The sequence below is a fragment of the Lynx canadensis genome, chromosome D1 (genome assembly GCF_007474595.2).
Source record: "Lynx canadensis isolate LIC74 chromosome D1, mLynCan4.pri.v2, whole genome shotgun sequence".
Classification (NCBI taxonomy): Eukaryota; Metazoa; Chordata; class Mammalia; order Carnivora; family Felidae; genus Lynx; species Lynx canadensis.
This window is the reverse complement of record NC_044312.2, coordinates 18,261,751-18,283,143: the sequence shown is the minus strand read 5'-3', so window position 1 is coordinate 18,283,143 and position 21,393 is coordinate 18,261,751. Positions and strand designations below refer to the sequence as shown.

Below are 21,393 nucleotides of genomic sequence, written 5' to 3'. Positions count from 1 at the left end.
ATGAAGAAAGTCAGGCTCAGGAATGTTAAATAATTTGAGGTCTCAGCGTCACAAGAACCCAATCTAGGATTTAATAATTCAGAGCCATGGTTCTTCCAACACACCACAACTAGATTATAAATACAACCCGAAAAAAAGAACGAGCTTAAACAAGTATGAAGTAAATGTTCAAAGCCCAGTAAATGTAGTAAGCATCAAATAGGAAATGTGGTGATTAAACATTATGAGAAATAGGACTGTTTTCAGAGTCAAAAAAAGCTAGGTTCAAACCAGGTTCCAACACTTCCTAGCTGTGTGGTCTGACAAGTTATTTTACCTCCCCAACTCTCCACTTCCTCATTTGTAACTTAGAGACAATAGGACCCACCTGTTTCACAGGACTGTTGGTGGGAATAAATGAGATAGAGTGTAAAGCACTGAACCCAGTGTAGAAACTGACTTCCTTACCTATTCCCCAATAGGATGTAATTCCATGAAAGCAGGGGATAGTTCACTACTGCACAGTGGGTACTTAATGTTTGCTGAATAATTAATGGCACAACATCATTCAATAAATGTAACTATTCCTAACATAGTAAGTATAGTATGAACCAATCTGTCAACCCTGGCTGTATGTTATATCGTATGGAATATCCTAGAAAGATAAAATTGGACTATAGTCTAATAATTCAAGCAGGAAAAAATAATATATGTTACAAATAAAAATATTCTTTAAAAGGTTAAGGCTAAAAAGGATTTGGGGGTAACCTTACACTAATGATAAGATTTTCGAAAATATATTAATTACACAGGCAAATGTACTTCTAAAAATGTCCTACAAACAAACATTGAGCGAGTTTCTAGGGCAGTATACTGACTTACCTTTTTTAAACTCTAAAAAAAAAAAAAAAAGACTCCTGTAGTTAGAGTGATACAGCTGACCCTTGAACAACACAGAGGTTAGGGGCACCAACATCCCACAAAGTTGAAAATCTGCCTACAAGTTTTGACTCCCCTGAAACTTTACTGATAGCCTACTGTTGACAGGAAGCCTTAATGATAATGTAAACAGTCAATTAACTTATCTGTATGTTGTATGTATTATGGACTGTATTCTTACAATAAAGTGAGCTAGAGAAAATATGTTTTTGTTTCATCTTGTTGCTTTAGTAATATGTGTTTTGTTTTCATATAGAGAAATATAAAGAAAACTAAAAAAGGCCCCAATTCAACAGCCCGGTAATCCTTAATGAAGTCAAAACAGAACAGTAACAAAATGTTCACAGTTATGAAATTTGAACAGAACAAATTCTTGCGATTCTTCCCAGAAAAAAAAAAAATGCATGCATATTCCAACATATACACTTACATCTGTAGATATTTTAAGAATTTTTACAAAAGAGATCCTCTCTTTTACACCTGACCTTTTTTTCTTCTTTTTCTTTTTTCTATATGTTTCAAGTTTTTATTTAAATCCTAGTTAGTTAACATATAGTGTAATATTAGTTTCGGGAGAAGAATTTAGTGATTCGTCACTTTCAAACAGCCAGTGCTCATCACAAGTGCCCTCCTTAGTACCCATCATTCGTTTAGCCCATCCTCCACCCACCTAGAGAAAATGTTAAGAAAACCGTAAGGAAGAGAAAATATATTTACAGTACTGTCCTGCAAGAAGCCTGCATGTAAGTGGACCCACACAGTTCAAACCTGCGTTGTTCATGTGCCGAAACATGGAGTGAACTTACACGACCTTCTAGGTCTCTACAGTTCTATGATTGAATAGAGGAGCCTCTACTCTGCTTGTAAAAATGAAGAAACTAAAGTTTTAAGAAAAATGGGGAAAGGGTTGTAAGATAACAATCTGTAACTTATACCCAAGCTATTCTCTGCCTCACCTGAGGGGCTAATTCCTCCCTCCTCTCAACTACTTGGGTTAATTTCTCCTATAAAATGGTTTTGATAAGAAAGGGAGGAAAAAGGAGATGCCTTGGGAAATTCAAGTCAAAAGCTAAAAAATGCATCTTTTTTCACACACAGATGCCCAATTTTCAAAGGATGGAGACAAATCTTTGCCTCCCCTCACAGTATTACACTTCTCACTCATATTTATCTTTGTCCCTGAATATACATACAATAGCCAGTAGTTTAAACTACAAAAGAAGTTACTTATAACATTAGTGACCATTCAAAACACGAAAAGAACAAACTATCTTATTTTGTCCCACGTTGCTGTATCAAAAACTGGCCAAAATAAACTGACTTAATGGCCAGGGATGAATTTATCGTTTTGGTGATCAGGTACACAGGTTGTAATGAGGTCGAAATGTAATGTCTTAAAACTGTGACCTATGAGGCATTTGTAGCCTGGCAGAGTTTAATCTATCCTAAAAATCAATATTCTTCTGCTGTCAGTGTTTCTCCCATCTCTCTGTGCTCTCTGATAGATATTCTAGCAGATTGGCATCAACTACAGTTAAAGCAAAGGACAAAATATAAAGGAATGATGAAAACAAAAATAAATTGGAAAACGGAAACCCGAATGGTAGCAGCAACAAAGATTTATTTGAAAACTGCCTGGATATACACTTATAGAGGACATGTAAGAATATACATACAGAGCACAAATGAACATATGACCCTCTGGCCATACATGTTAATGGATGGAAAATATTTCGTGTAGACCTTTCTCTAAGCAGAGAAAAGGCTGAACTGCCTAGTGTAAACTCTGTGTTCTGATCCACGCCGACATAGATTGTTCTTCCGAGGCACCAGCTCGATCACTGTTAAACTGTTCTCACCACTTGGCCAAAGCTTAGCTTATGTATGTGGTCAAAGCACAAAACCTTGGTGAAATTTTACACTCCCAAAGAAACACATTTAAGGCAATCAGCCTGCGAACATAGGATGTGAAATGATTCAGAGGAAAATGTGGTCTGACTTGTCACCCGTGCAGGTTAAAGACTCTCCCCGGAGGTTCAGCAGCGGACCACTGTGGGAATCCGGGAGACGGGGAGGGGTGAACCAGGCAGTTCTTGTTGCCTCTGTGCAGCATGGACACAGCATGCATGTCAACTAAGCATCTCAAAGGACCAAGAAGACAAAGACTGTAATCTGTTGAACAGTGAACTATACTAGTTGTTTAGATAAATGAATTAGTAAATAAATCCATGTACAAATAGAGATTATTTCTTGGAACACAAATCTGCATATATATTAACAAGTCACTTAAAAATCAAAGGACATGCATCTCAAAGAATTTGGTAAACATCTTAATAAAAATAGGAAATGTAACCAGAAGCACAGTTATCAGAGTAAACAAGACAATGAAACAGACAAATAATAAGAAAAGCTGAAGAAAACTAGGTCACCGACAGGTTTTTTTTTAAACAAAAAAGCTGTCTTCGAATCTGTATGGCATTTAATACCCACAAAGCACCTCAATGATTAGTTTCATCTGCAGCCCCGTCTTAGAGATGAGCAAAGCAAAACACCAAAGGATTAAGTGAGCTTCTTAAGATCGCAGGAAAAGTTGGAGCAAGAGGTCTTGATCAATCCTTAAGATACAATCATTTGTTCATTAATGCATTCAACAAACATTTGAATACCTAGTATGACACTCTGGGTGCTGATGATAATAGAGACAAAAATCTTGACTTTTAATAAGCTCAGGGTCCAGCAGGAAAAGTATCAAGTATACAAGTGACTGCACTACATTGTGATAAATGATCACATGTATCATGATACAGGTGCTGGGATAATGTACTTCTGCCTGAATGAGAGCCGGGGAAAGTTTCATAGAAGAATAGTGACTTGGGCCAAGATACGTGGGAAGGAAGAGGCCAGGGAGACAAGGAAAAACAGCAGTGGACTGAGAATGAATAAAAGCAAGGAAGCTTTTCATGTCAAGAGTTTATCATGAGCTGCAAGAAAAAGCATATGGCTAAAGATGGAGATAAAGCTCTAAAAGTAGCCAAGGGCCATATGGTGGAAGGCTACATTTAGACAGTTCAGATCTTAGCAACTAAAGGACTTTAAGCAGGAGAGTGTCATAATCTTATTCCATTTATTGAAAGGAGTCTGGTTGCACTATAGAAGACAGCTTACAGGAAGCCGGAAAATCCATCAGGAAACTTTCTCCACAGTTTAAGCAAGAAAGAAGATCCTAAATTAAGGCAGGAGAATGAATGAAGTAGGAAGAACTATTTTTCCCTAATTCTTTTTTATTTTTTTATTGGAGAGGGAGAGAGAGGGAGGGAGAGAGAGGGAGAGAGGAAGAGAGGGAGGGAGAGAGGGAGAGAGGGAGGGAGGGAGGGAGAGAGAGAGACAGAGAGAGAGAGAGAACCTTAAGCAGACTCCATGCTCAGCACTAACCCTGACGTAGGGCTCAATCCCATCACCCTGGGACCATGACCTGAGCCGAAATCAAGAGTCAGATGCTCAACTGAGCCACCCAGGCACCCCTTCTTCCCTAATTCTTTTTTTTTTTTTTTTTTTTTTCAACGTTTATTTATTTTTGGGACAGAGAGAGACAGAGCATGAACGGGGGAGGGGCAGAGAGAGAGGGAGACACAGAATCGGAAACAGGCTCCAGGCTCTGAGCCATCAGCCCAGAGCCCGACGCGGGGCTTGAACTCACGGACCGCGAGATCGTGACCTGGCTGAAGTCGGACGCTTAACCAACTGCGCCACCCAGGCGCCCCCCTAATTCTTAACAGTAGCTTCCACGAGTTAATTTTATCATCTGGTAGGCAATGTTATGTTGTTAATACTTTTATTTGTGTAGTTGGCTTGACTTACTCTGAGGTCAAAAGACATCGGGTCTGTCAAATCACCTATGAGACTTAATAGAATAAGGAAAAGTTTTAAAATATTCGTTTTAGAAAAGTTCTTAAATTTTGGAGTAAATTTCAGTAATAAAAATTAATATTTTTACAATCTTAGTTTTGAGCTCAAGCAATTTTCATGTGAATTTATAGTAATAAATGGTGAACGAGTGGTACAATGAACACAGGATATGTGTAAACTAGTGAAACAGTAGAAACTCCAATGCATTGTTGGCAGTCTACACCTCTGGAGCCTTATTAACCTCTAGATGCCTGGAATAAAGTTCCTTGGTGCTTTTCACATTAATGAAAAATTAGCAGTAACAATGTTAATTGAAAAAAAAAAAAAAAAAAAACCAACAGAACAGCCGAAGTAGTCAGTTATTTATCTTGAGACACAGAGCCAAGAATCTCCAGTGAGAACCAGAATTCAGTAGAATTCACCAAAATGCAGCAATATAAAAACTTTACCTCATGCCAGTCTTCGAGTTTGTTGTCAGAAAGATCTAGTTCCGACACATGAGCACAGAAGGCAGCAATTTCTTTTTCATCTCCTGCACATGTTATTCCACAGCTGTTCAACACCAGTACACTTGGGAGGTTGAGGCGATCTGAATCGGGGGCGGGGGGGTGGGGTGGGGAACACAACACTTTCTAAATCAGCCTGATTCTTGTCTACATACATTCAGCCCCCAGGAATCAAAACCAAACAGCACAAAATTACACGAGGACCTGGAAAATACAGAATATGATGGGATCAAAGGGTACTGAATTTAACGGGAAACAGTCAAATATGGACCAGGAGGAGAACAAAAGTACTGGACTAGTACAACCCAAAAAGTCTTGCAGGCTTCCCCCCATGGCAGGATTGCTGATCTCAACTACAAACAACACAGCTATCATCCTTGCTATGATCTTATCATCTGAACACTAGAAACTGTGATTCATCTGGACTACCACTGCCTTCTAATTGGCCTCAATTCTTTCTTTTTTAAAATTTAGTTCAAAAGTATCATTCTGGATAGCTCTTTTCTGTCTGATGTGTATTTCCACCAATTGCTGCCCTTGAAAATTATTTCAAACCGTTAGTTAGTCTACTGTGAAATCACTCCTATTTTCAAATTCCTATCATTGAGGAAATCCTCCTCACTTAAGTGGATTCATTAAAAATCTACGTCTCTTTCTCTCATACTTCTCTGTCAATCATTTCTGTTTCATATCCATGTAGAATGTGTCCTTTATGAAAATTAGACATTTAAAAATACATCATTGTAATGGGAGAAAGTATTGCAGGGTCTTAAACTATTTAATGAATTTGGTCCAACTACTGCCTGGTTCAAAAATACGTGTCAATAAAACCATGCTTCTTGCCCTAGGAAAAAGGACAGACATGAGAATTCAGCCACTCTTTCCCTATCTGGTATGAAATAAGGACTCACAAAGGAAATATTTGACTCATGGAGGCCTCAAATCATGTAATTTTTCAACTCAGCACTTTCCAGTATCAAATTTTTCAGCATGGAAATGAAGCTTGAAAAAAAATGACTAAGTAAGAAAGCCACCTCTTTCTGCCATTCCAATTTATATGGAGTGATAAGACAGTTGTATTGAGGAACACAGGAACTAAAACACTGTCAATATTGATCTCCCACACTCACCAAGAACTACATCCAAGAGCTGTTCAATACGCATGAGCCTAACACGTAAGCGAGAGACACATCTTGCACATTTCTAAATGCTGTAGATCTCTGCTCACACCATACCCCCTCTCCTAGATCTATGTCTTTATCTCCTCCCTAACCAAATTCTACATTCTTAAAGAGTCCGTTCAAGTCTCATAGCTTTGAACCCTTTCCTGATCATATTTATTAACTCTCTCCTAAATTTCTTTCCCAATCACTGTGCCAATCATTTGGCTCAACGTGAACTGCACATAACTGTGTTAGATGCTTGTAAATGTGAGTATTTTGTAATCCAATTAGGTTGTAAGGTCACTGAGGGCACAGGCCAGTCTTGGACTATCTCACATCCTCTGAAGTTCCTCGTCAGAACACATATTTGAAACATCACCACTCAGATATCGTTCGCGCCTTATGAGCGCAAGTAAGCCAGCTTCCAGCCAGTCTGTAGGAAAAGAGATCCTTTTGGGTTTTTCAAAAAACTGAAGTCCTAACAAGAAAGAAAGACTATGCAACTCGAATTCCAAAATAAAGGAAATAACTTACAAACAAGGCAATATCTGGTTTGATGTCCCAAGTACTAAGCTCCAGTAAATAAATGTTTTAGGTCACGTCTATCTTACCTTTCATAGGAGAGCCCTGAGGTGTGGCTGGGACATGGACTCCCATCCCAGGACCACGACGGTAAGGAAAGTTTTCAGGACTATATTTTTCACATAATACTTGCATAAAACTCCTTCCACTAGGTTGATCCATCTTCCTTTCCTAAAATTCTACAAGAAACCAAGAAATCATCCAAGTTACTCATTTAGCATATAAGAAATTTGTATCGCAAACCAATTATTTAGAATGCACCAGCCCAGGCAGTACAGACATATGAGACACGGTCAACGCTCCCAGGAATATACACTGTGGTGAGACCTTACGATACAGGGAGGCTACATATGTAGACAAATGACAGCAATGCAGTCCAGTATATGATAACTGCAATCCAGAATAACAGTGCCACAAGATGTTGATAAGGAGACAGTCATTTCCAGCCAACGGAAATAGAAAGACTTTGGGCTGGAACATGGGGTTTATGTGGTAAGTTAGAGGAAAAAGGACTGAAAGGAAAGGTATAGACTCAACATCAGATTAAAGAGTTTAGATGAATCCATTGATATTTATCCCTCAAAATCCATTCTCCTCTTCTTCCACCCTAAAAGAATTTTTAACTGTATACATCGGACTTAGGGATGAGTATATGACTAGGTTCTAGTTGACGGGATAGAAATGGTCTATGGCAGATAGCCAGAGTAATGCCTTTGCCTCCTTCCTGGTCTCTGGCTCAATTCTATTGCCTAGAAAACAAATACCACCTTGCACTACGGGCCCAAAAAACACACCCCGAGGAAGGAAAACAAAGAGCTGAAAGGAACCTAAGTCCCTGAGGACTTCATGGAACTGGGCTGCCATAATGGTGCTGGCTTGCATACCTCTGGAAATTTCTGTGAAAGATATATAACCTTCTGTTTTATTTAAGCCAGGGTTCAGTTTCTCAATTAGTTACAAATGGACCTAATCCTAACTAATACAGAATGTCATTTCTTTTGGTTTTGAGTTTGGGTAGCATCTTCAGTGTCTAACCTCAGCTTAGGGTCCAAATATACAGTAACTCTAGCATCCTCTTAGTACTCACGCAGAGGTTAAAACAGGTAATGTTAAAAATATGCTAGGGGCCCCTAGGTGGCTCATTCAGTTGAGTGTTTGACTCTTGATTTTGGCTCTGGTCATGAACCCAGGGTCATGGCATTGAGCCCTGAGTTGGGCTCCGTGCTGAACATGGAGCCTGCTTGAGAGTCTCTTTCTCTCTCCCTCTGCCCCCTCCCATGCTCATGCCCTCTCTCTAAACTAAATAAACAAACAAACAAAACAAAGTAAAATGCTAACTTCTGACAGCCTGCTAACCCATTATCTTGATGGGCTGGCCTATGAGCTATATTAAATATAAATCAAAATGTAGGCAACTAATTGACCTCCATAGTTCCAACTATCAGATGCTAAGCTTTTTACTAAAATAATCATAAAAAGGAAGGTGAGTTAAGAGTACTCTAAGAAGAAGGGATAACATGTAAAAAGGTATAGCAATCAGAATGCACAACGGCCTAACAGAAAATAGCATAAGGAGTAACTAATCAGGAACCTCAGAGGAGATCGTATGTACTACATTAAGAAGCTGGACTTTATCCTGTAGAAAACAGGATAACAAGAAACTAACAGGTTTTAAGAACGGGAATACAACAATTAAAATTTGTAGGAAGCTCTTTTTGGCAATCAAGTAGCTGATGAATAAGAGGAAATACATATCAAAGGCAGGGAGAAGAGCTAGAAGGATACCACAAAAATACAGGAGAGACCTCAGGCAAGGAAAATAAAAGCAAAAATAGATTATTGGGATTACATCAAAATAAAAAGCTTTTGCACAGCAAAGGAAACCATCAACAGAACAAAAGGCAACCTACTAAACAGGAAAAGATATTTATAAATGATGTATCTGATAAGGGATTAATACTCAAAACATATAAAGAACTTATCCAACTCAACACTAAAAAAAAGACCAATTAAGATATGGGCAGAGGACCTAAATAGACACTTTTCTAAAGAAGATGTACAGATCGCCAATTGGTCCATGAAAAGCTCAAGCATCACTAATCATCAGGAAAATGCAAATCAAAACCACAATGAGGTAACACCTCACATCAGTCAGAATGGCTGCTATCAAAAAGACAAGAAACAAGTGTTGGAAGAGGATGTGGAGTAAAGGGAACCCTCGTGTACTCCGGTGGGAATGTAACTTGGTGCAACCACTGTGAAAAACAGTATTGAGGTTCCCCCCAAAGTTCAAAATAGAGATACCATATAATCAGTTTTTCCACTACTGAGTATTTACCCAAAGAAAGTGAAAACACTAACTCGAAAAGGTATATGCACCCCTATGTTCACTGCAGCATTACTTACCATAGTCAAGATATGGAAGCAATCCAAGTGCCCACAGACAGATGAATGGATAAAGATGTGGTATGTGTGTAGGTATGTATACATACATACCTACATACATACATACATACAATGGAATATTACTCAGCCATAAAAAAGAACGAGATCTTGCCATCTGGGACAACATGGATGAACCTAGAGGGCATTATGCTACATGAAATGAGCCAGAGAGAGAAAAACAAATACCATATGATTTCACCTATATATGGAATTTAAAAAACAAAACAAACAAAAAGACAGACCTTTAAATACAAAGAAAAACTGATGGTTGACAGAGGGGAGACAGGTTGGGAGATGGGCAAAATAGATAAGAAGGGGGATGCGCCTGGATGGCTCAGTCAGTTAAGCGTCCGACTTTGGCTCAGGTCATGATCTCGCAGCTTGTGAGTTCGAGCCCCGCGTGGGGCTCTGTGCTGACAGCTCAGATCCTGGAGCCTGCTTCGGATTCTGTGTCTCCCTCTCTGCCCCTCCCCAGCTCACATTCTCTCTCTCAAAAATAAAAAGGATTAAGAAATACAAACTTTGTTATTAAAAAAAAGTCATGGATAGGGAATATACTCAACAATATTATAATAATGTTGTATGGTGACAATGCTGACTACATTTATTGTGGCAAGTATTGAGTGATGTACAGGATTGTTGCATCAATATGCTGCACACCTGGAACTAATATAACACTGTGTGCTAGTTACACCTCAATAAAAAATAAAGTGCAATGTTCTTAAAATGTTAAAAACAAAACAAACAAACAAAAAAACAAAACCAGGAGAGAGATGACAAGGGCCTGACCTAATACAGTGTTAGTATAAAGAGAAAGCTGGGGCAGATTCAAGGTCAATTTAGAAAAGCAAGCTTTTCAGTCCAGTCTCCAAGTTAAAAAAAAAAAAAAAATATATATATATATATGTATGTATATATATATATGTATGTGTATATATATATGTATGTATATATATGTATGTGTATATATATGTATGTATATATATATATTTATGTATGTATGTATACATATATATGTTAAAGCAAGCTTTTCAGGAATTATAGGGGCTGAGAAGAAGATAGAGTCAAGACTGATCCCCAGGTTTCTAGCACAGGTGACCAGGTGACTGATGATACCATTAAGCAAAAAGAAAATATGAAGAGATTTCATTTTGCAGAAGAAAATGATGAAATCCACTTTATCCACTTCCAGTCTGAGGTATCTGTGGGCTATCCAAGGAAACAGTCTGCAGTTGGGTGAGAAATGTGAGCTAGAGATGAAGATTTCTACATCATCAGGATACAGGCAATATTTCTAAGAAGAACAGCAGGACAATCGAACTCTCAGGGACACTGCTGTTTAAAGGACAGGCAGAGGGAGCAGAGTCATGAAGGAATGGAACAACCACAGAGTAGAGCGTACAGTCAACATTTTGAGAAGTTTTTAAAAAAAATTTTTTTTTAATGTTTATTTATCTTTGACAGAGAGAGACAGAGCATGAATCCGAAGCAGGCTCCAGGCTCCAAGCTGTCAGCAAAGAGCCCGACGCGGGGCTCAAACCCACAGACTGTGAGATCATGACCTGAGCCGAAGTCAGATGCTCAACCAACTGAGCCACCCAGGCGCCCCAACATTCTGAGAAGTTTTAATTAGAAGGGCAGCTGACAAGAAGGGGAGGATGAAATGGGCTGATAAATTAGGCAGGAACAGGACAGAGTAGAGAATTGGGGGCAACTGTCAAGATTTTTCCTCTTAAAATAGAAGAGGGATGAACATATGATTATAGATTACAGAGAAGCAGCAAGTAAAGCTGAAGAGGCTGAAAATGACTACTTGTATATGGTCCTAAAAGAAACCAGCAGGTATGAGCATTAAAAAACTTCTCAGAAGGCTGTGTGATATGCGCCAGATAATGCTCCAAACTATTTGCCATTGGAAGTGACATATTTACTTCACTATGTTACACTGGTTTACTTTTGCTTATATGGTTTAATTATGCTGAGTGGTAGGTATTTTCTCATGTGACTATACTAGCTCCACCATTACAGTATAAAGGGGAACACCCCAGGGTCATTTTATTTCTCCAATATTAATTCCCAGCATCTGGCACAGTGCACTATACAGAACTCAATAAATGTTGTGGAGTCCAAAAACCACTAGCTTCCAGTGTGCCAAGCAGGAGGAGCAGAGAATTCAGGATGGGGAGTAGGTGTAAGCCCCCCTCAGTACTACCACTTAATAGTTTTGTGTCATCAGGCAAGACACTATTTCTCTAGGACTCAAATGTCTTTGTCTGTAAGATACCATAGGAACATCTAGACTAATGGGCTTCAGGGCTGCTACAGAGCTCTAAAATATACAAATGCATTATTGGGATTACAGGGCTGTTGTAAAGCTCTAAAATATACACATGTTATTAATTACATATTACAGGAAGTCGTAGTATGGTAGAAAGCACATGAACATAGAAAACTCAGGCTCGATCATTTACTAGCTGGGTAGAACATAAGCTAGCTATGTAACCTCTCTCTACTTTAATTTTCTCACCTATAGATGGGCTAAAATGTTCCTCTCAGTTTTGTAATAAGAATTTGAAAAAAAAACATGAATATAAAAGTGGTCTTTAAACTTGGCCCATTCCCTAAATTACTACCAGGGCCAAGTCTACTGTACTTTGTAAAATCAACTCACAAATGCCTAGAACACAGAGTAGATACTCACTAAGCACATGGCCATCTACTGAACAGAAGTTTCATTTATCAAGGTCTAGACTATGAAGTACATTTCACAATGAGGATATCACACGACATCTTGAAAATTCAGGACTGCCCTCTGTCAGGATCCTCATTCGTGAGCTTAAAGACAGAACCTGTTAGTACAAGGCAGTTTGTTCTTTCCATCCACACGGAGTGATAAATGCTGCTGTCCTCCAACTCAGTGCTGATTGTTGTCACAAAACTGAAGTGTATGTGTTCATCAAAGACTTCAGGAATCTTCAGGTGGAAGGTTCTTTTACAATGTAAACTTATCACCAACAGCAGACAACACAGGGCAGGTGCTATGCCACTAGGGACAGACACCACGGTTCTTATCAAAGACCGGTCTCAAGCAGAATGCCAACAGAATTTTTGGAAGTGGTTAACAAAAGTCAAAGAGGTTACATTGTTATCTTTTATATACTTGGCAGTTCAATGGGGTGTCAGGATGATTCAGTTGGGAGTCTGACTCTTAATTTCAGCTCAGGTCTTGATCTTATCTCACTGTCAGTGAGTTACTTAGTGAGTTCAAGCCCCACATCAGGCTCTGTGCTGACAGCATGGAGCCTGCTTGGGATTCTCTCTCTCCGTCTTTCTCTCTGCCCCTCCCCTGCTCGCACACACTCTCTCTCTCAAAAATAAATAAATAAACATTTTTTTTTAAAAAAAAGAATAAAAAGTGTGTAGGGAGGGTGCTCAACTCACTGTGTGTCAAAATAATGTTCACCAAGTTTAAATAGCATCTTTAAACTGGAAGCTTTAGAACCACTTAAACTCAAGCCAATTCAAGGGCAATAATCTAATACACAACTTAAATACAGGCAAAATGAGGGATGGCAACACTAGAGGCATACTCACATTAAAATAAGTCCTAGTAAGCCAGCAATCACGGGAACTTAACAAGTTATTCCTCATGGCCCCATGCTTTAAAAACTCTTCCAAATAGTCTAGAGGTTTGTTTCATATTCTTTTTTTCCTAAAGACTTAAAAGCAATGCCAGGCGCCTTCATTGGTCATTTTCCAGGATACTCTATTGGAATAGCCTTCCAGGAATGTAGATAGTGTACACAAGAATACATGGGCTTTGAATTAGAACATTAAGATTGCAAAATGGATCAGTAACATAAATCTACTCAAAATCTGTTGGGGCAGTTTTAGGAGGAACAGTAGGTGGGAAAGGAAAACTGAAAACCAAACAGACTGAAAAATGAGGAAATACAGGATGGAAAAAGATCTTTAACTGGAGCCTTTTAAAAGGTTTTGGTGGGGGGGGTGGAGGGGGTAATCTATGACTTTCTGGAAAGAACAGGTGTCAAATTACATCTCACTACCTCTGTAGTTGGCAGAGTTCTAATGCATTTGTAAAAGTATTCTGAATTGGTTCTGAAAGCCAGGGAGCCAGGAGTCTTGGGTGATGTTGGTTCCATTACCAAGTTGTGGAGTGTGCCTGTGAAAATCTCAACTGCTTTGTGCCTCAAATCTGAACCATAATGTGCTCTTGTAAAAGTGCTTGGAGAAAGTCAGGATGAAGTGCAAATTGGACGATAAAGTGCTTAGTACATTTTTGCCAAATAGATTAGTATAAGAAAAGAATGTCCAGTCACTTAAAACTCCTCATCACTGTCAAACCATTCACACTTGATGTTCCCAGCAAAGGGTCAGGTCAAAGTCGGTATGAAACTCAACACAACTGAAAACAGAACACTTCTGACCACTAACACTGGAAGATACACAAGACAAATCTTCACACCGGTACGCAAGATCAATATGTACTTCACAAAAATACTTTATGGTGGAGTACCATACTTCATGAAGTGTGAATACCAATACCACTAGCCTCACTCACAACTTCAAAAAAAAAAAAAAAAATCCAGAGGGAGGAAATGAAGAATAAGGGTGGAAAGGAGATTCGCTTTTTCACTGCACCCATTTGAACCACCTGAGCTCACTGCATGTATACATCATCTTTTTTCCTTTCATATACTGTTATCTTTTTGAAACATAAACATTTTTAAGTGATCTATCTGCGAATGAGCTAATAATCTACCAAATGGCTTTTTAATTCCTCATTGTTATCAACTGCCTGTGAAAAAAGTTCCAAACTGGAATTTGGAATTCCATGTGGAATATAGAATATTAGTAATAATTTTTAAAGGAATTAGGGAAGGAAGAAGAAAAGAGAAATAGCATGGTGGCCAAAAGGAAATAAATACTTTTGTAACACAGCAACTGGCAAAGAAAAAGAAAGAACGAAACCCACCTGAGCCACAGAACGAGACTAAACGAGGGGAGGGTAAGACAGAGCCAGAGCACACAGGCTCCCCAGGGCCTTAACAAAGGTGAAGCAAAAGTTCACCGTGACGTGTACAGAGGGGTTGGAAGAATACCCTCAGGCCTGCAGGGTCACTTCCTTTGCTAGCCAAGTTAAATGGGTTAATAAAAGTTAAGTAAATATTTTATACAAATTACCCAAGCTGTATCAAAACTACTGTGACTTTGGAACCACAAGGACTCCAGGAGGCAGAGCTTACAAAGCCGTAAGCCCAGGGATGCTCCGGGAGCTCTGGGCTTCCCAGGCACCTGTCACTGTGGAGACGACCAAAAAGAGCAGTGCTTCCTGAAGCAGGAAGGTGCTTCGTGTGCAGGATGCACATTACTGCAAGGGTAAATGGCTGGGAACAGATTCACAGTTGTTGTTTTTAATGTTTACTTATTTTTGAGAGAGAGAGAGAGAGAGAGAGAGACAGAGACAGAGGCAGAGACAGAGTGTGAGCAGGGGAGGGGCAGAGAGAGAGGGAGACACAGAATCCAAAGCAGGCTCCAGGCTCTGAGCTGTCAGCACAGAGACCGACGTGGGGCTCAAACTCAGGAACCGTGAGGTCATGATCTGAGGCGAAATCGGATGCTTAACGACTGAGCCACCCAGGTGCCCCCAGATTCACAGTTCTAAAAAATAAATCATAATAATTCGAAATATGCATTAATTTAGGATGAGCCTAAATATCAAGGAAGAGTTTTCATAGCATTAAACTAATGGAGAAGAGGGAAACACTCCTAGGTAGTTTTAAATTATTTTCAGCCATCTGACATGGGACCGACTTATGTACAGCTAACCCATCTTATCTATTCATCGGAGAAGGGCAGCAAAACCACACTCTAAAAGCTACCTGCTGGTATTTTGTTACCAAATATTTGAAAACAAAACTTAAACTAAACACTTTGGGAGAGGCTCTACCAATTCACTTTTAGCTTCCTTTGGTCAGATGACACCTTGTTCCCTTCATCTTTCTGCACTTAGGTGCCTATTTCCCTTACAAGACAATCTGAGAATAAGAATCTCTTTATCACTTGTTTAATAAAATTGGGGACAACAAATATACTTAGTTTTCTCTGCTCTTTTTTTGCACTTTATCAAGTGGTTCCCATTAGGCTTATTTGCCTATCCGTTCGTTCATGAAATGTGTTGCCCTCACAAAGCTTACAGCCTCATTTAGTTTCATTCAACAAAGATGAACAAAAAACAAAAAATAAAAAAATCCTGAAAACAAAAACAAAGATGAACCAGACACCAGATCTATGTCAAATGCTGGACTAAACGCTGAAAGAAAGAGAGAATGAGTAAAATCCAAACTTTGCCTTCAGGGCATCCACAATCTAGAAGGAAATTCACAGAGATAACACAAACCTGAAATAAGCCACATAGAAATAATGAATTCAAACAGAAGTGATTCACTTTTGGAAGCATGATCAAGGAGGCTGAAGGTAAATCGTGAGCCATTTTGAAAGACAATGAAGACTAGGTTAACAGGATGGAGAAGAGTATTCCAGGCACAGGAAACAGAACGTGAACAGGCACAAGAGACATGAAACATGGCTATGAAGTGATACTGCTAAAACAGAAAAGACATGTGGGGAGAGCAGGTGAGGCAGGAGGCTTGACTGCAGGTGGGGGACAACGGTTAGCTCATGACTGACCTTGCTCAGGTCAGCTTCCTCTTATATGGATAAAAGAAAACTTGATAGATCACTGCGAATACAAGAGGTGAAAAATGATGAGAATTTTTTAATCCTTAAAGGACTGGGCAATTAGGAGTTTGTTACCTTAAGGGAAGCAGTTTCAGTACAGAGAGGGCATAGAAACCATAGCACAGGGAATGAAGGAAATAAGTGAAGACTGAGTATAGACCATGCCTTTGAGAAACTCAGATGAAAGCAGAAAAGATAGGACAGGTGATGAAGAAACACCAAGTGTTCAGAAAGAACAGTTTTAGATCTTGGTCTTTCTTAAAAAGGACAAAAGAGAAATGTGTAGGCTGAATTTGGGGGTGAGGCAGGTGGAGGAGGTTAACAACATACCAACAAAACAAGTCTAAAGAGGAAAAGCTCTTGAATAGCTTCAAAGAACCTCTTAGGATTACTAGCTTTCTCAATTTTTACAAGTTTATTTTTTATTGTTTGTTGGTTTTTAAAAAGAGCAGGGGAGGGGCAAAGAGAGAGCAAGAAGGAGCAGAGGAGGAGAGAGACAGAGAGAGAGAGAGAGAGAGAGAGAGAGAGAGAGAGAGAAAGAGACAGACAGAAAATCTTAAGCAGGCTCCACGCCCAGCTCAGAGATTGATGCAGGGCTGGATCTTACAACCGTGAGGTTATGACCTGAGCCGAAATCAAGAGTTGGACACTTAACTCAGCCACGCAGACACGTGTTTATTTGTTTATTAAAGCCCATTTAACTTCTGCTTTGTGGATTCCTAACACCATCACCAGAAAGCTTCCTTTTTAGAAAAACCCCCACTATACCCAAATTTTGCCAGATTCTCAGACATTTCAGGTACCTGGGACTTTGTTTTGTTTTCTAAATCTCTCTCATCTTCAGCATAAATGTACCCCAATGAAACATAATTACTCTGTGGGATATATTTTTCCCTCCAGGAATGATTAAATTAATGAATGGATGAAGGTCTATTAATAAGCTTCTTTCTAAATAATTGTTTTTTAGAAATGTAAGTGATAGACATTCCAAATTTTTAAAAATTTCCAGTTGAAAATCAGTGAGAGACCTGTAATCCCATGTAGTTTCCATGTAGATGTAGTTTCTTGTTTTATTAGGTAAGCTAGCATGTAAATAGGTGTTATCAAAAGCTATTGATATCAGAAGCACATCACATCATATTAGAGCCACAGCCAGAGCAGGAAGCTGTGGTCGACAGATGTAGCAAGTAGGTTAAGCCTGAGGATGCGCCTAATGGTGTGTATTTTTTCTGGGCCATTTTCCCATGCTATGGAGATACATAACTTTTTAACGAAATTAAACTACTTTCAGGTAGTTGCGCAACCTGCCTTTTTGCTAAATAGCTCATGAAAAACTTTCTATACCAATAAATACATATCTACATAATAATCATTTTTCAGGTTTCTAAAGTATTCCGTTAAACAATCTTTGCCACTGAAGTCATGAATGACAGCTATCTTGTTATCTTGAAGTGGGACATTGTCCAAGGGACATTGTCCAAGGCAATACAATTAACCTAGACAGTCTCATCCTGTATGGAGTATCTAATTTCATTTATCATAAAGTATGCATACCTGTAATTTTATCTCACTTAACCTCCTCTGACCATTATGTACTATACCTTAGTGGATGCCTTCTTGGGATGAAAAGTAAGGAAAATAAGCTAATTAAAGTTTCAGAATGAGTCTGTAGAATTATAGTTCACCAATTCATAAATTTACTCTAAGCATTCCAAGTGCAAAACTTGACCGCAGCTGATAAATCCATTATCATAATACACCATGCCCCAGTTTCACAGCCTACTAAGAACCACCCTGTTTCTCAGTCTCTCAACTGCACACTAAACTACACCCAAGTGTAATAATGTGGCATATCAACTCTTTTTGGTAGAAGATTAAAAAAAAAAAAAATCCAACACTGCCAAATGAAATGTGAATTCAGACTCCTGGTCAGTCCTTGGGTTATGCTTTCAGTGGGGCACTGCTTCCCCCTTCACGTACCACATCACTTTGCTTCACCTTAAGAGCATGACAGACCTTAAAATATCTAACCCAAATTCTTTACTTCATTATAGTAGTGACGCCAAAGATGTCTAAAACTGTGACTCCGTGTTACCAGTGAGTACGGCTTCAGAGCTGTCTGTGTTGTCTACGAAAGAACTATATTGCATATGAGGCATGTTTAATGTTGGACAAAAAGTCCGTTTTCTCATCTACAGCCACACAGTAGCAAACAGGACTGCCCCTCCTGGGCATGGTCTACTGGACATAAACACAGCACTTGACAGGTCTTATCTAAATGCTCTAGCCCAAGAATGTTACGATTTTGATGAAAAAGTAGTTAAAAAATTAAGAACATACCGCTATTAAAAGAAAATAAAATGCAAACATACATACACACATACATAAAAAGAAAACACTGCTATTTAGACTTAAGTACCTCTTTATGTGAAAATATTTCTAAGCACTTCTTCCTTGATTTGCAGTTTCTTACTGTCCAGAAATGTTGGCTTAAGCCAGTTGTCTATATCCTATGAAATCATGCATTCTGAAATTAAAAAAAAAAAAAAAATCACTTTCCATACACTTTCAGCCATCACAAGAACAGTGAAAAACGCTCAACATTCACTATATCCTTTACTTCAATGGCTTCCAAGGAGAGTTCCACTCTTACTCCCCGTCTAACCCCTTCACAAACAAATTTGCATCCAACCCTACCTTTCCATATGGCAAGATTCCATTTGGGAAAATCTCAAGGCTTTAATGTCTCACTCACTCAAAATTCAGGAGGTAGATACATTTGCTCTTGAGTCAATGTTCTCCAAAAGCCAAGTCTCCCCACACCGAGATTAACAATCTTTTAAAGGCTAGTAATTTCCATAACCACCCTCTGAAATAGACAAACTGACACTTATCTCTGTTTACAGGACACGAAACTGAGCTGACTTGCTTGAGTTGCCACGGCCCAACCAGCATGCTAAGTCATACTTTCGGTACCCCTAATCTGTTGAGTCATGCTATCTTTACTCAAAAAAAAAAAAAAAAAAAAAAGGTATATTTCATGTCAACAGTATATGACACCATGCACAAATCATAGAAACACAACTTATTAAAATAATCGAAAACGATCATAGCCAAAACATGCCTTGGAACCACATCAGGGGAACTGAACCACAAAACTAAGCAGCAGGGCTAGTCTCATCACCAAAGGGGCAAAAATTATTTTTAACTTCTCCTTCCCACCAAAAAGCAACGGATATTAGTCTCTTGAGCAGAGTAGTTTTCATCAGAAGAAAATCATATATGCATGCTATCTTTCAACTGTGAATACACAAGTTTAAGGTCATTACTCAGCTGAATACAGAAGAGATTACCCCCATTATCTCTCCTCCTGAACACCTACAAAAGCTATTAAGTTAAAGCAAGGCCTCACTAGGAACAAACTACTAGTCCATCACTCTGCAAGCAGCCTTGTAGCAGAATTTACACACCATTCCAGCACATAACCAGGGATTGCCAGGATGTTAAACAGCAGCTACACAGAAAAGTTGCAAAGTTTCCAGATCACTAGCCTCTTCCACATTTAGTGCTATGGTGGTTTGCCCAGTGGTAGGTAACATGTGCTGTTTCTAAAAACCAAACTGCCTGGGGGCGCCTGGGTGGCGCAGTCGGTTGGGCGTCCGACTTCAGCCAGGTCACGATCTCGCGGTCTGTGAGTTCGAGCCCCGCGTCGGGCTCTGGGCTGATGGCTCGGAGCCTGGAGCCTGTTTCCGATTCTGTGTCTCCCTCTCTCTCTGCCCCTCCCCCGTTCGTGCTCTGTCTCTCTCTGTCCCAAAATAAATAAACGTTGAAAAAAAAAAATAAATAAAAAATAAAAACCAAACTGCCTGGAGGTAAATCAGAACTGACTCTACTGCTCTGTGTGACTGTGGGCAAGTTACTTCGGTTCTCGGAGTCTCCATTGCCTCATCCATAAAAAAGAGTAATAGCCCCCAGCTCCCAGCTCATAGGGTTGCTAACGAATGGAGACAATATGGGTAATAAGTATTTAGCACAGTGCCTGGCACCTAGAAAGCTCTTAATAAATATCCATTTACTATAGTTTCTACTGCCTCCGCTATTACTACTCCCATCACCACCCAGGGAGCATGGTAGCATTAATGTACAGCTGGGAGGACTTACTTGTAACTTTGTTAAATAGATTTGATCTGTTTTTGGTCCCAGGACCATGCCAATTTGCCAATTAGTGATTCAGGCAATAAAAATCTCTGACACTTCTAATGTCATTCCTCCTTAACTGGAAGGTCTTTCCCCTTCTTCTCTAAATTTTATGTATTCTTCAATATCTTGCTCAGAATAAACTTCACAGATACCTCCTGCCATAATGGTCCTTTTCCTTTGAGCTGAGCTCAGGGTATCTACTGCCTAAAATTTTCAGCGGGCGATTAATCAGTCACATGTTAGCATGGTATCATTTTTGTCCTACATGCCATTATTATTTAACTTTGGCCCAGTAATGTGATTTTCATGTGTTTATGTCTCATGGCCTTCGATTGTATAGCTCTTGAGAGTAAGGACCATATCATAATGTTTCTTTGTATCTATCAAGGACTGGACCTTTACACATAATCAGCACTCTATAAATGTGCTAATCAATGAGTCTTCTAATCACTTTTGATTGTGGATATCAAATGTATTTTACAAAACAAAATAAAGCAGTTTTATTAATAAACTCTGAGACCAGAGTCCTTGTGAACAAAAATGTTTCATAGCTACTGAAACGCATAATTATGTCTACCTCTCCATGGAGATTCCAAAAATAAGAGATGAAATGATATAGCAATGAATCAGGAGGAGTCAGAAATATTTGCTACCTAGCACAAGTTAAATTCTTCTGCAAAAACTATAGTCACAACAAATTTAATACTGATTATTTTAGTATCCATATTAATACTTCACATTTTATATGCAAAAGCTAGTGATTTATGCCATACTTGAGAACAGGCACTGTGTAGTAACGAAAGATGAATATATGTGCCTTTCTGGTGAGAATGTAAAATGGTATAGCTGCTGCGGGAAAACAGTATGGCAGTTCCTCAAAACATTAAACTTATAATTTACCATATGACCCA

At 39.0% G+C, this 21,393-nt stretch overlaps 1 protein-coding gene across 2 annotated transcripts in view; it reads right to left on the bottom strand.

Annotated features, from left to right (window-relative positions):
- LOC115525502 (tubulin-specific chaperone cofactor E-like protein) overlaps positions 1-19,281 on the bottom strand; it is a 145,985-nt gene extending 126,704 nt beyond the window's left edge. The window contains exons 1-4 of one of the 2 annotated variants that reach the window (XM_036064311.1): positions 18,980-19,281; positions 18,702-18,809; positions 7,105-7,254; positions 5,274-5,413 (exon numbers count right to left, since the gene is read on the bottom strand). In XM_036064311.1, the coding sequence (XP_035920204.1) occupies positions 5,274-5,413; positions 7,105-7,237 (273 nt within the window). In that variant the 5' untranslated portion in view covers positions 7,238-7,254; positions 18,702-18,809; positions 18,980-19,281. The remainder of the gene's footprint in view (positions 1-5,273; positions 5,414-7,104; positions 7,255-18,701; positions 18,810-18,979) is intronic. The other variant, XM_030332480.2, reaches the window with a different exon arrangement.
- Positions 19,282-21,393: the final 2,112 nt, after the last annotated feature.